The sequence below is a fragment of the Drosophila ficusphila genome, unplaced genomic scaffold (genome assembly GCF_018152265.1).
Source record: "Drosophila ficusphila isolate 14025-0441.05 unplaced genomic scaffold, ASM1815226v1 contig_758, whole genome shotgun sequence".
NCBI lineage: Eukaryota > Metazoa > Arthropoda > Insecta > Diptera > Drosophilidae > Drosophila > Drosophila ficusphila.
Window position 1 is genome coordinate 288,284 of NW_025064700.1, and position 13,032 is coordinate 301,315.

At 35.7% G+C, this 13,032-nt stretch overlaps 1 protein-coding gene across 1 annotated transcript in view; it reads left to right on the forward strand.

The window, feature by feature from the left end:
• Positions 1 to 13,032, forward strand: part of LOC108095392 (unextended protein) — a 63,245-nt gene that overhangs the window by 19,876 nt on the left and 30,337 nt on the right. The window contains exons 3-4 of the mRNA XM_043208876.1: positions 8,187 to 8,375; positions 8,429 to 8,644. Coding sequence (XP_043064811.1) covers positions 8,187 to 8,375; positions 8,429 to 8,644 — 405 coding nt within the window. The remainder of the gene's footprint in view (positions 1 to 8,186; positions 8,376 to 8,428; positions 8,645 to 13,032) is intronic.

Here is a 13,032-nt window from a genome sequence, read left to right on the forward strand (position 1 = left end):
ATGACATTTTCACGAATAATAGGCATCAGAAATTCGGTTATCATAGCTCGATACTCTCACCATTGAGGGTTATCGTGGCTCCATCATTGTCTTCGAAAAAATACGGCCCGATGATCGTATTCGCGCATATTCGTTGCCTGGATACATGACTGGCATTACTTATTGGGTTGGCAAGAAAGTCATGTCGTTTTTAAACTTTTTTTAAACTTTTTATTTAGGTCACACTAGGGTCAAAATTAGAAATTGTAATTTAAGTACCTTCCTGTTGTCAGATTGATCTGAAATTTGGTAAACATCTTCAGTTCCGATGACAATACAATATAGTAATGTCAATAACATTGTAAATCCAAGATGGCGGCCGCAAAGTGGCGGATAACGTAGGTTCTGTCAATCCCATCAATATGGGTATCAAATGAAAGGTCTCAACAAGTAGAATACAATGTACTATATAAAATTAAAATTCAAGATGGCGGCCTCTGCAAAATGGCGGATAACTTAGGTTTTGTCAATCCCATCAACATGGGTATCATTGTCACTGTCAAACACATCAGATTAATTCAGATCAGTCTGACAACAAACGGGGTAAGCTATATCTTATATATAAAAATGAATCGGAGAATGTGTTGGTAAGCGCATAACTCAACAGCGCCTGGACCGATTTTGATGAAATTTTTTGTGTGTATTCCAGGGGGTTTGAGGATGGTTTAGATTCACAATATGTTAAAATAATATTTTTTGTTTTATAAAGCAAAACGAGCTAAAGAAAGTGAAGTTGATAGAAACAAAACTGGAGGTTTACCAGCAGAACTGGAAATATTTGTGGGGGCAAAAGTCATGCTACGGTCCAATTTTGACGTTTCGAAGTGATTAGTAAATGGCGCTATAGGCTACATCAACAAAATCGTTTGGCTTCAATTTTGTCGAACTCAGATGTATGCAACAGATGTTCCTTCCGTCCGAACTGATTTCGAAAAAGACGGAGTACATCTTATACACGCGAAAGCCATAAATTTTCCAGCTAAGTACAATTACGGGACGACTGAGAGAAGAATGTTGCCTTTAATACTATCATGGGCTTCTACAATACATAAAATGCAGGGCAGCACTGTGGATCACGCAGTCGTATACTTAGGTGCGAAACTGTTTGAAGAAGGTCAAAGCTTACGTGGCTCTTAGTAGAGTAAGATCTTTGCAGGGACTACGTATAGAGAAGTTGGACTGCAACAAACTAACGGGCAAGAAACCATGCAATAATGAAGCACTAAATGAATTAAACAGAATGCGAATTAAAAACTAATAAAAGCTTAATCAAATTTGTTAAAAAAAAAACTTTTTAATTTAAAAGGTTTTATGGGGGGACGGTGGCCCAGCAGGTAGAGCGCTGGCCTCCGGTCCGGAAGGCCCGGGTTCGAGTCGAGCCCCAGGCTCCCCGAGAAAAAGAAACGGTCTCTTTTTCCAAATCTCCACCACTTCTATGCTCTATCACTCACTAAAACATTAGTAACAAATTTCGGCTCCCCGGACCCGCACACCCCCTCGTCCACGTTACTATGGACCCAACAATAAAACTTTCGTCACTCCTAGATGGCGCCAGGTGGCAACCCCACCGCTAGGATAAGTCGCTACTGGCTTATCACCGGTACGATCGAAAATCTTTGATAATGAATCCTCTGCAAGAAATTGTAGAGGCTCTAAGCTCCCGGGTGTAGTAAAAGAATGTAAATGTTAAACATACATTGCAATGTTTAAGATAAATGTACTAATTATTGGACCTCTGGGGGCGTCGACCGTTTAAATGACTATTACTCGTGGGAACAAAATGGTAAAAAAAAATATAAATAAAAATGCGAAATAAAAACTAAAAACTAGAAAATAAAAAAGGTAAAAAAAAATTTTAAGTTAAACCGTTTTATGTAAAACATGTACTAAATGTACTAAAAGCCTAAAAATAATATAAAATAGATACAGACGTGGGAAATTTAAACATATGCTTAGACTAGACTAAAATAAAACCGTGGGGCAAGTCAATTGTGTACAATCGTTGATTAAAATGTTAGTTTGCCCCACGGTTTTATTTTAGTCTAGTCTAAGCATATGTTTAAATTTCCCACGTCTGTATCTATTTTATATTATTTTTTAGGCTTTTAGTACATTTAGTACATGTTTTACATAAAACGGTTTAACTTAAAATTTTTTTTTACCTTTTTTTTATTTTTCAATATTTTCAAAGATGATTTATTTATATCAGGACTTATAATTAATCAATTATGTATTGGCCATTTTGTTCGACCACTAAAATTTACGTTCTTTTACTCCACCCGGGAGCTTAGAGCCTCTACAATTTCTTGTAGAGGATTCGTTATCATTGGTTTTCGATCGTACCGGTGATAAGCCAGTAGCGACTTATCCTAGCGGTGGGGTTGCCACCTGGCGCCATCTAGGAGTGACGAAAGTTCTATTGTTGGGTCCATAGTAACGTGGACGAGGGGGTGTGCGGGTCCGGGGATCGGAAATTTGTTACTAATGTTAAGTGAGCGATAGAGCATAGAAGTGGTGGAGATTTGGAAAAAGAGACCGTTTCTTTTTCTCGGGGAGCCTGGGACTCGACTCGAACCCGGGCCTTCCGGACCGGAGGCCAGCGCTCTACCTGCTGGGCCACCGTCCCCCCAGACCACTAATGACCATCTTTCGGGCAGCTGCATAATTCCGCGCTCGAAGAACTTTTGGTCTTTTCCAGCAAAGAATCGAGACAAGTGGTTTTCGACAGCCTCATCTGAAAGTTTTTACCATTCAAAGAGTTTTGAAGAGAGCGAAACAAATGGTAATCTGAAGGTGCTAAGTCCGGATTATAAGGTGGATGTGGTAGCACTTTCCAATTCAGCTCCGTTAATTTTTGCCGAGTGACCAAAGATGTATGGGGCCTAGCGTTGTCATGGTGAAAGACTATACCCTTGCGATTAGCTAGTGCCGGCTCCTTTTCTTGAATTTTTTCCGCCAAATTGGATAGCTGGCGACAGTACACATCTGAATTGATGGTTTCATTTCGTCCCAGCAGCTCAAAGTGCACTACACCCTTCCAATTCCACCAAACAGACAGCATAACTTTCCTCTGATGGATATCGGCCTTTGATGTGGCTTGGGCTGGCTCATCTCTCTTGCTCCATGATCTTTTTCGATGCAGCAGAGAATAGCAGATGTTGATACGCTTAGTTAGGTGAATTTCCTTTAAGTTATGCGGAACCCAAACATCGAGCTTGCTTACGTTGCCAAGTTTCTTCAAATGGTTTTCAACCGTTGTATGCGACACACTGAGCTTCTCTGACATCTCCCGCGTTGAATAACGCCGGTTTTCATCCAGCAAAGCCTGAATTTGTTCGTCAAAAACGGCCGATGGTCGACCAGAACGTGGGGCGTCTTTAACTCCAAAATCTCCAAGCCTGAATTTGGCAAACCAGCGCTGACATTGGCGATCACTCATGGCATCTTTACCATTCACTTCGCACAATTTTTCGCGAGCTTCGAGCTTCCTTTTTGGAAGTAAAAAAGCAAAATATGCCGAAAATGCTCACTTTGGTCCTCCATGTTTAATTTGCTATAGCTTCCACAAATGTTATCGAAGAATTACCAAATTTTCGTCGATAGTACCTAAGACAATAAGCTTTAAAACGATACGAAAAAGTGTGACCCTGGTGCTCGATTAGTCGTAAATAAATTAGATTAAAAACGATTACTAAAAAAAACGACATGACTTTCTTGCCATTTTTTTTTTTTTAATTGTGTTTTTAACTGGAGCACTTTTAACTTTATTCATTTTACGAAACGCACGTTGGGTTAACACAATTGAGAATTTATTTTCAATGTAGAGCTGAACAATTTGAGCGCGTTTCTTTGGAGTGTATTGTTCCATGGTATCAATTGTCTTCGACTGACGCTTCCAACGTGGTATGACATTTGACGATCTGTCGACGCTGTCAAAAGTTACAGGGTTGCCAAATGGGTCAAATTTAATTTCACCCTCTAGAATTTTCGATCTTTCCATGACATCTATATGATAACGTTGTCGGACTTTAATGAAATTTTTTTCTCGATTCAATGTTATTTAAAAACTTCATATTTTTAAAATCATCATCGTGGGATTAAAGACGACGAGCGTATTATAATTTCAGTCGGGCGTTTGCAACGCAGTAAAGGAGACACCTCCACACCATATTAATATTAATATATACATATATATTAATATATACATATATATGTATATGGGGTCTGAGGTGTCTCCTTTACTGCGTTGCAAACGTCCGACTGAAATTATAATACGCTCGTCGTCTGTATATATATACACTGGTCGGCATATATATTTTGACTATAATAAAAGTAAAATATACTCGAAACTTGAACTTGCTTCTTTTAACTTATGGTGTCAATGGAAAAGTAATTTAAATACCGTTTGAATGATACCATACTTTTCTTAAAAAGTAAAAAATTTCATAAAAATCGGACAACTATATCATATAGCCGCCATAGGAAAGATCGAAAATTCTATATAGAATTAACGGAAATAAAATGATAACATCTTTATTTCTAATCAGAAAAACTGCAAAAAGAAATTTTCAAAAATAATTTTTCTTTTATTTTTTATAATTTTTTGGAAATGTTTAGAAATACGCATTTAAGCCATATTTTTCTCTTTTCCATACAAATTTTTTCCGACATTGTCACCTTCGAAAAATCATAAAAAATAAAAGAAAATTATTTTTGAAAAATTCTCTTTGCAGTTACTATCATTTTTGTTTAAAAAAACTTTTTGCATCCAAAAATTTTAGTTTTCAAGACGAGGGAAAAAGTTTAAAAAGTAAATTTTTTTGTAAACTGCCCTTTTTAATAAATATCAAATGAGTTAAAAAAAGTATGGTATCATTCAAACGGCATTTAAATTACCTTTCCATTGATACCAAAAGTTAAAAGAAGCAAGTTCAAGTTTCGAGTATATTTCACTTTTATTTTGTCAAAATATATATGCCGACCAGTGTATATTCTTGATCAGCATCACGATCTGAATCGAAATACGTCTGTACGTCTATCCGATGTTCTTCAAACAAAACTCCCAGTTTTAAAGCTATCTTGCTGAAACTGTACCAAAAGTTGTGTGGTCTTTCACCCACTTAACCCTGAACCTATTCTCCGTTTCCCTCTCACGGTACAACCGCAAGGGTTAGCCTTGGCTATTACTTCGCGAGGGCGAGATGTCCTGAAAGGCTGCAACTAGTAATTTTTTTAAATTACGCTGTTAAATTATCGAATCTTTTATCAACGAGACTAACGACCAGTATTCAAATCTTAGCCTAATACATAAATTTAATTAATTAAAATTAAGGTTTTTGGAATAACGGCCCTAGCTATTGTTGCTGTGTGGGGAGATCTCTTCGTCGAAGTCGTTTGTGGCTAGTGTTCCCGGTTAAAGACCGCGCAAGCCTATTTGGATGAGCCTGTAGTTTGATCGCATACTTTGCTTTTACATTGTCGATAACCTTTTTAACAGATCCCACGTTTAAATCTCTGTGAATGTTTTCATTCCGATTGTACCATGGAGTCCCAGTTATAGTTCTCAGTATCTTTGATTGGGCTCTCTGGATCACTTCTAGGTTACTAACGCATGCGTTCCCCCATAGCTCGGAGCCATATTTCCAAATTGGTTTGATAACAGCATTGTACAGAAGTACTTTGTACTCCAATTCAAGCAGAGAGCGAGCATTTATTAATTAGTGTAGGCTTCTTGCTTTTAATTTTAATTGTGTTCTCTTGGCTTGGATGTGCCTTCTCCAAGTAAACCGTCTATCGAGGTGGACTCCAAGATAAGTCCGTATCGTTGTTTGTGGAATATGGATGATGTTTAGAGATCGTGGGCAAGTTTGTCTATTTAGGGTAAAGGTGACGAGTTCTCACTTTTATGTGCCAATCTGCTAGCCAAAAGCCCGAGATGAACAGATAAGTTTTGCGTTGCTCTCATGGGGCACTTAGATCGACTTAAAATGGCAGTGTCATCAGCAAATGTTGAAGTTATTGTAAGACTGGTTGTCGGAAGGTCTTCCTTGAGGTACTCCAGCTTCAATTGGGTGGTAACCAGAGAGGAAATCTTTACATCGTACTGCGAAACTTCTATGCACAAGATATGACTTCAGTATTTTGTGAGTGTTCTGTGGTAGAAAATTTTGAATTTAAAAAATCAAGCCGTCTAACCAAACGCGGTCGAAGGCCTGGGCGACATCCAGAAAGACTGCGAAACAGTACTCTCGACTTTCAAATGTATTTCGTATCTCGGAGGTTATTCGGTTTACTTGCTCAATGGTTCCGTGCTTCTCGCGGAAACCAAATTGGTGGCTTGGGATGGCATTGTGGGACTGCAGGTGTTCTTTTATACGATTCAGCAAAAGCTTTTCAAATATCTTTGATAGGCACAGCTTTATGGATCATAGTGATAACAGACTTTTTCCATTGTTGTGGATAATAGCCCCATTTCATCATGCTGTTGAATATCGTGGTGAGAAGATTTACTGCACAGCTTGGCAATTCCATAATCATTTTAGGGGAGATTAGATCGTGTCCTGGCGCATTCTTTTTTTCCTGAGCCTCTATTACTCTTTTCACTTCTCTTGATTCGAATGTGATAGACAGGGTAGCCTCTGGAGTGATGATTGTTGGGAGCACAAAGCTGTTTGTTGATGAAAGCGGGTTGAAGACGTTTTCTAGATGTGCAGCAAATACATTCGTCATCTCTTCGTTGCTGCGAGCCCACTCTCCTGTTTGTGTGTGTAATGGCGATTCGCTTTCGATTGGTGGACATATACCCGATTTAGCTTTACACAGTGGATATCGTCTGCTGTTAGGGGAGAGATTCTGCAAATAGAATAACGGAGATCGATTATTTTCATCTTCTAGGGCTGTGCTCAGAAGATAGTTGGCTGTTTTAAGCAGCTCCTTCGAGGTAGGTGATCTGTGGGCTTGCCACTCCCGCCGAAGCCTTCTCTTATTGCGTAGCAGTTCGTTGATATGCCCAGAAGCTCGACTGCTGCTAGAATTAGAATTAAAATTACAAGCCGATATAATAGGTGTGGAGTGTTGTGCAGCTAGTGACATAACAACACTAGTGCTTCAACTGAGCTATCAATCTCTTCTTTTTGATACATGTTTGGGAAGCCATCAATATGGGTACTTACATATTTTCTGTATTTAAGCCAATCTGTTTTACTAGAAGTTAGAAGATGTGTTCGTTTTGAAAGCTGTGGATGGTCGTAGAGAAGTTATATGGGCGAGTGATCCGATGGAAGATTTTTGGAGTGTTTCACATGAACATGGCCTCTAGGAACTTTTTTTGTGACGGTAAAATCCGCTTTGGGTATCGATGTGTATTGATCAGAACTCGCAAATAACTGTCGACCGTTTCTCGTTGTCTGCAAATAAGTGTCTTTTCCTGACTCTGAGACTCAGAGAGCACCCGATTAATGGGGTCCGGAGTGAGCTCGCTCGCGCTCCGAGCTCAAAGTCCGCTTTGTCGTTTTTAGTGAAGCAAAAGGTCTTTTGCATATGTATTGGTATACAGTGCACGTATAGGCAAGCAAGTCGTTAAATATTGGTTTTGCGGACGAAATATCGACGCATTTCCGCGACTGTATCGTATGTCGCTTTTTTTCGAAATTGAGATTTTAATGCAAAATTGTTAGGCACCTAATGTCCCACTACCCTGTGAAATATTATAACTGAAAGCCCTATAGTTCCGATAAAAATTAAGTTTCAATTTTATCGTATGTTACAATGTGCGCGCGAAATTATCGTATGTCCATACAAATTTGCATGGAAATACTACAATCGCACAAAAATACCGAGTACAAAAATAAAGAAAAAGCTTCTCCTGTAAAATTTGATTTTTCTACATACGACGACATACGCGACTGTACGGAAATGCGTCGATATGTGTCCCCGTGGTCGTGAAAGGGTTAAAATATAATACCCTCTGCAAGGGTAGTTATACAAAAATTCTTTATCAGCAAAAATGAGTTACATTCCCTACCCTATCCAAAAACAATTCTCTAAATACTTTGAAAACATTTAGATTTATTTGATCTCAGTACAAAAAAAAAAAAAAAAATACAAGTGCCAATAAAAAATTAAAACGTAATATTTCTTACCTTTAGCATAGCAAAGCCGCAACCACAATGCCTTTGGAACATCAAGGAAACACAGATTGTCTAAAAATTAAAACGCACGAATTATTATTACCTGTGTGGCTGGCAATAATAATAATTATTACGTGCCTAGGCTTCTCGGCTCTTTTCTCAGGACTTAATTTGGGATTAATGTCTATGGACCGCACGGAATTGAAGGTGGTATATATATTTTAGAAAATACAATCTCTAAAGAACTGGTAAAATTTTAGATACTGCGGAATACAGGCACGGAACAAGAAAAAAAATATGCGTCGAAAATTGCACCTGTTAGAGATCAAGGTAACTATTTATTGTGCAGTATTCTCTTGGGTAATGTGTTGGTTAACTCAACATTTACCATTCTGCTGGATGGTTTAACCTCTGGATTGTTTGCTGTTATATTTTCAACATTGGCTATTGTACTATTTGGTGAAATAACGCCTCAGGTAAGTTTCATTTTGAACTTCTTAATTTACATTTACATTAACAAATTGCCATTAAAGAAAATATTTTAGTTACAAGTTTCAAATAAGGTTTTAATAAGGGGGTAAAACAATTCATACAATTTCCGAATCTAGTCTCTCAGTTTAACCAAAATTCTTGTTATTATTTTAGTTATTGCCGGAAGAGGCAGGGATATATGACTATATCATACAGCTCCCATAGAAAAAATCGGAAAACAATAGCAACCTTTTTCTACGTTTTTTTAATTTTTCAATGAAATATTTTTTTAATCGGTTGACTATATCATATCATATACACTGGTCGGCATATATATTTTGACAATAATCAAAGTGAAATATACTCGAAACTTGAACTTGCTTCTTTTAACTTTTGGTATCAATGGAAAGGTAATTTAAATGCCGTTTAAATGATACCATACTTTACTCATTCGATATTTATTGAAAAGGGCAATTTTGAAAAAAAAATTAAAAAAACAACTTTTTCCCTCGTCTTGAAAACTAACATTTTTGGATGCAAAAAGTTTCTTTAAACAAAAATAATAGTAACTGCAAAAAGAATTTTGCAAAAATAATTTTCTTTTATTTTTTATGATTTTTCGAAGGTGACAATGTCGGAAAAAATTTGTATGGAAAAGAGAAAAATATGGCTTAAATGCGTATTTCTAAGCATTTTCAAAAAATTACGGCAAAACGGCATTTAAATTACCTTTCCATTGAAACCAAAAGTTAAAAGAAGCAAGTTCAAGTTTCGAGTATATTTCACTTTGATTATTGTCAAAATATATATGCCGACCAGTGTATGGGACATTCTTTTACAAATCGTACGGATTCGAGAAAATTTTTTTTTCCATATCTCAGAATTGAATGAAAATTTTTTTTTTCAGCTTTTATGGAAGATTTTATTCGACACGTGTAAAAGGATTTTACTCCAAAAAAATAGTTTCCATTTATTTTTTCTATATATAAAATATATTATCTCCGCTTTCAGTAGTCACATAATAAAAACTTTTTTTTTATTCAATAGGTATTAATTTTGCCTTTCAAGTTTTTTACTTGTAATTTTTTTATTTGTTCAGAAAAAACATTATAAACAATTTAATGGTTTCAAAGCTGATCCGCACAACATATATAATTAGGAAAATTACAATTTAATTCTATACGTCATTCCTAAGAAAAAACACTTGGATTTAGAGTGGGTAGGTAATAAGATATAAAATAACATTCAACGCGCTGCGGCAGCATGTGGAGCGCGCGCTGCGCGAAGAGTCGAAAATTATTTAATTTCTCTTGATCTAATGAAGACCCCACTCTAATTCCTTTTAATGTTTATTAAGCGAAACATAGGGATAATAAATTGATTTTTTCAATTAAATAAGTTGTGGGGATCGGCATTGAAATGTCGATATAATGATAAATTTGTTACTAGTTCTTATAAATAAAAAATTAAATTAAAAAATAAAATCACTTTTTGAAAGCTAATAAAAAAAATTGTAACGATACGATTAATAGAACAAGAGATAATTCATTTAACGTGTTCAAGGATAGAGAAAACCATTGATATTGTCAAAAATCATAACTTTAAAAAAAAAAATTTTAAGCAAAATACCGATACACGTGTCTTTTTATTTTGCTTCCTACACTTGAAAAATTTTTTTGACAAAAATCGGAATTGTGACGCAAAAAAAGGTGTACGATTTGTAAAAGAATGTCCCATATGCGCTGTAAGAAGTATCAAAAAATCTATCGGGTTATCGAGTTACCTAAAATTGAATCAAGAAAAGAATTGATAAAGATCTTAATATTGTACTATATAGCTTTTATGATTTTATACCCTTGCAGAGGGTATTATAAATTCAGGCAGAAGTTTGCAACGCTGTGAAGGAGACAACTCAGACCCCATAAAGTATATACATTCTTGATCAGCATCACGATATGAATCGTAATACGTCTGTACGTTTCTCATTAACCTAGTCTCTCAGTTTTAAAAATATATTTCTAAAACTTTACCGAAAGTTCTGCAGTATATTAGTCGGATCGGGCCGGATGGGGCGACTATATAGCATAGCTCCAAAACGAGAGATTGAAAAAAATTCTCACGCCGTTGTTTTTTTCCATAACGACAATCGATTTTCAAATTAAATTTTATCGAAATCGGATAACTATTTCATACAGCTGCCATAGGTGAGATCGAAAAATATATGTAGAACTAATGGAAATAAATTGATAAAGTCGTTGTTTTTTATCCCACAAGCATGATTTTTGAAATATTAAGTTTTTTAACAACCCTTGAATTGAAAAAAAAAATTTCATAACAAGAAAAGAAGCTAGCTTAGGCGAGCCGAAGCTTATTAACCCTTGCAGTCATCAAATATGACGAACAAAATGCATAAAGGCTAAACAACATCGAAGCTATGTCGATTTTTCTATTATGACAGCTCTATATATATAATATAGTCGTCCGATAGTAATGAAATTTGATTCGAAATTCATGAGTCATTAGAAAACTCTATATTTTAATTTAATTTAGCTTTTCTGATAAAAAACAACTATGTTTTCTTTTTTTTCCTTTAAGGGCTTATATCAAGTTGCAATTTTAAAAAAATCTAAACTTTATTTTTGCCTATGTTGAATGGATATATACGGGGGGACTAACAAAAGTTCGCTTCTGGCCAGGTTCCTCTAAACAATTTAAAAAAAAATGGAAATTTTTTTTTTTTCATAAATTGCTACTGTATACTCGTCGAATAAGTAAAGAATTAGTCCCTAAGGTCAGCAAGACCGAGAAATAGGTTTAAAAGAGTCAGGAGCGCTGCGGGAAATCCGGCAGCTCGAACGCCTTAAAAACTTTAAATTGATTTTTCTCCGAACCACGTTTTTTCGCAAGGGTGACACTCTCATTGCATAACTATTGCCCTTATTGATATGAACCAAACGGCATTTTACTCTTTAGATGTCTGGCTATGGCCTCAAGCAGAACCGGAAATATTCATTATTATTTAAAAAAGTTATAAACAAGTAAAATTGAAAAAAAGGGTTAAAAATTCTAAAGTCCGAATATTTTTTTTTTATTGAAAACTTTTCATTCTGCTTGAGGCCATAGCTAATTCGATACAGAACATGAAACCGTTTTGGTTTTTGCTCTCTAATAATTATCTTCCAAGAAATGATGTCACCCATCTACGAATCGGAGTAGTTTCAGCAGCCATTTTCAGAACCGCCATTTTGAAAAAAAGATAAACAAATTTTTTTTAAAGTAATTTCATATATGTTCTTTGTTCTACATGTAAACAAGAAAGGAAGCTAGCTTCGGCAAGCCGAAACTTATATACCCTTGCAGTCATTAAATATGTCAAAACAAATACATATGATTTTCCATATATTCGACTATTGTTCATATGGCAGCTATATGATATAGTTGTCCAATTTTGACGAAATTTAATTTGTAATTCAAGAGTCGTTAGAAAACCCTATATTCCAAAAATCATGCTTGTCTGATGAAAAACAACGATGTTATCATTTTATTTCCGTTATTTCTATATAGATGTTTCGATCTTTCCCTCGGCAACTATATGATAACGTTGTCGGATTTAAATGAAATTTTTTTCTCGATTCAAGGGTTATTAAAAACTCCATGTATTAAAAATCATGCTCGTGGAGTTAAAAACAACGACTTTTTTATTTTTTTTATTTTTATTATTTTTATATATATAATATTTTTCGATTATTTCTATGGAAGCTCTATGATAGAGTTGTCCGATTTTGATAAAATTTCATCCGAAATTCAATAGTAGTTAGAAAACGCCATCTGGAAGAAATCAAGTCGATCTGATAAAAAACAACGGCGTAAGATTTTTTTATTTCATTCTCTTGTATTGGAGCTATCCGATATAGTCGGCCGATCCGGCCCGATCCGGCTTATATACTGCGTGCAATAACTATACAACTTTTGGGAAAGTTTCAGCAAGATAGCTTTAAAACTGAGAGACTAGTTTACATAGAAACAGACAGACGGACAGACAGACAGACGTACATACATATTTCGGTTCAGATTGTGATGCTGATCTAGAATATATATATACTTGCCTCTATACTCTGAGGTATCTTCTTCACTGCGTTGCAAACTTCTGACTGAAATTATAAAACCTATAGCTCTGCAAGGGTATAACAAGTTTTGCTCCTTTTGATTAATGCGTCTTCCGGGTATAACGACGTAATGTCGTCGGTCCCTTGAATGTAGCTATAACTGGATTCTGCTGTATACAAGTAAAATAATGTTATCTTTTACCGATTGAAGTCATTGAAGTTCGGTATCAAAACTGCCATTCGGAATCGCCCAAACCACTGTTCAGCGGTTTGAATCGAAAGTTTGT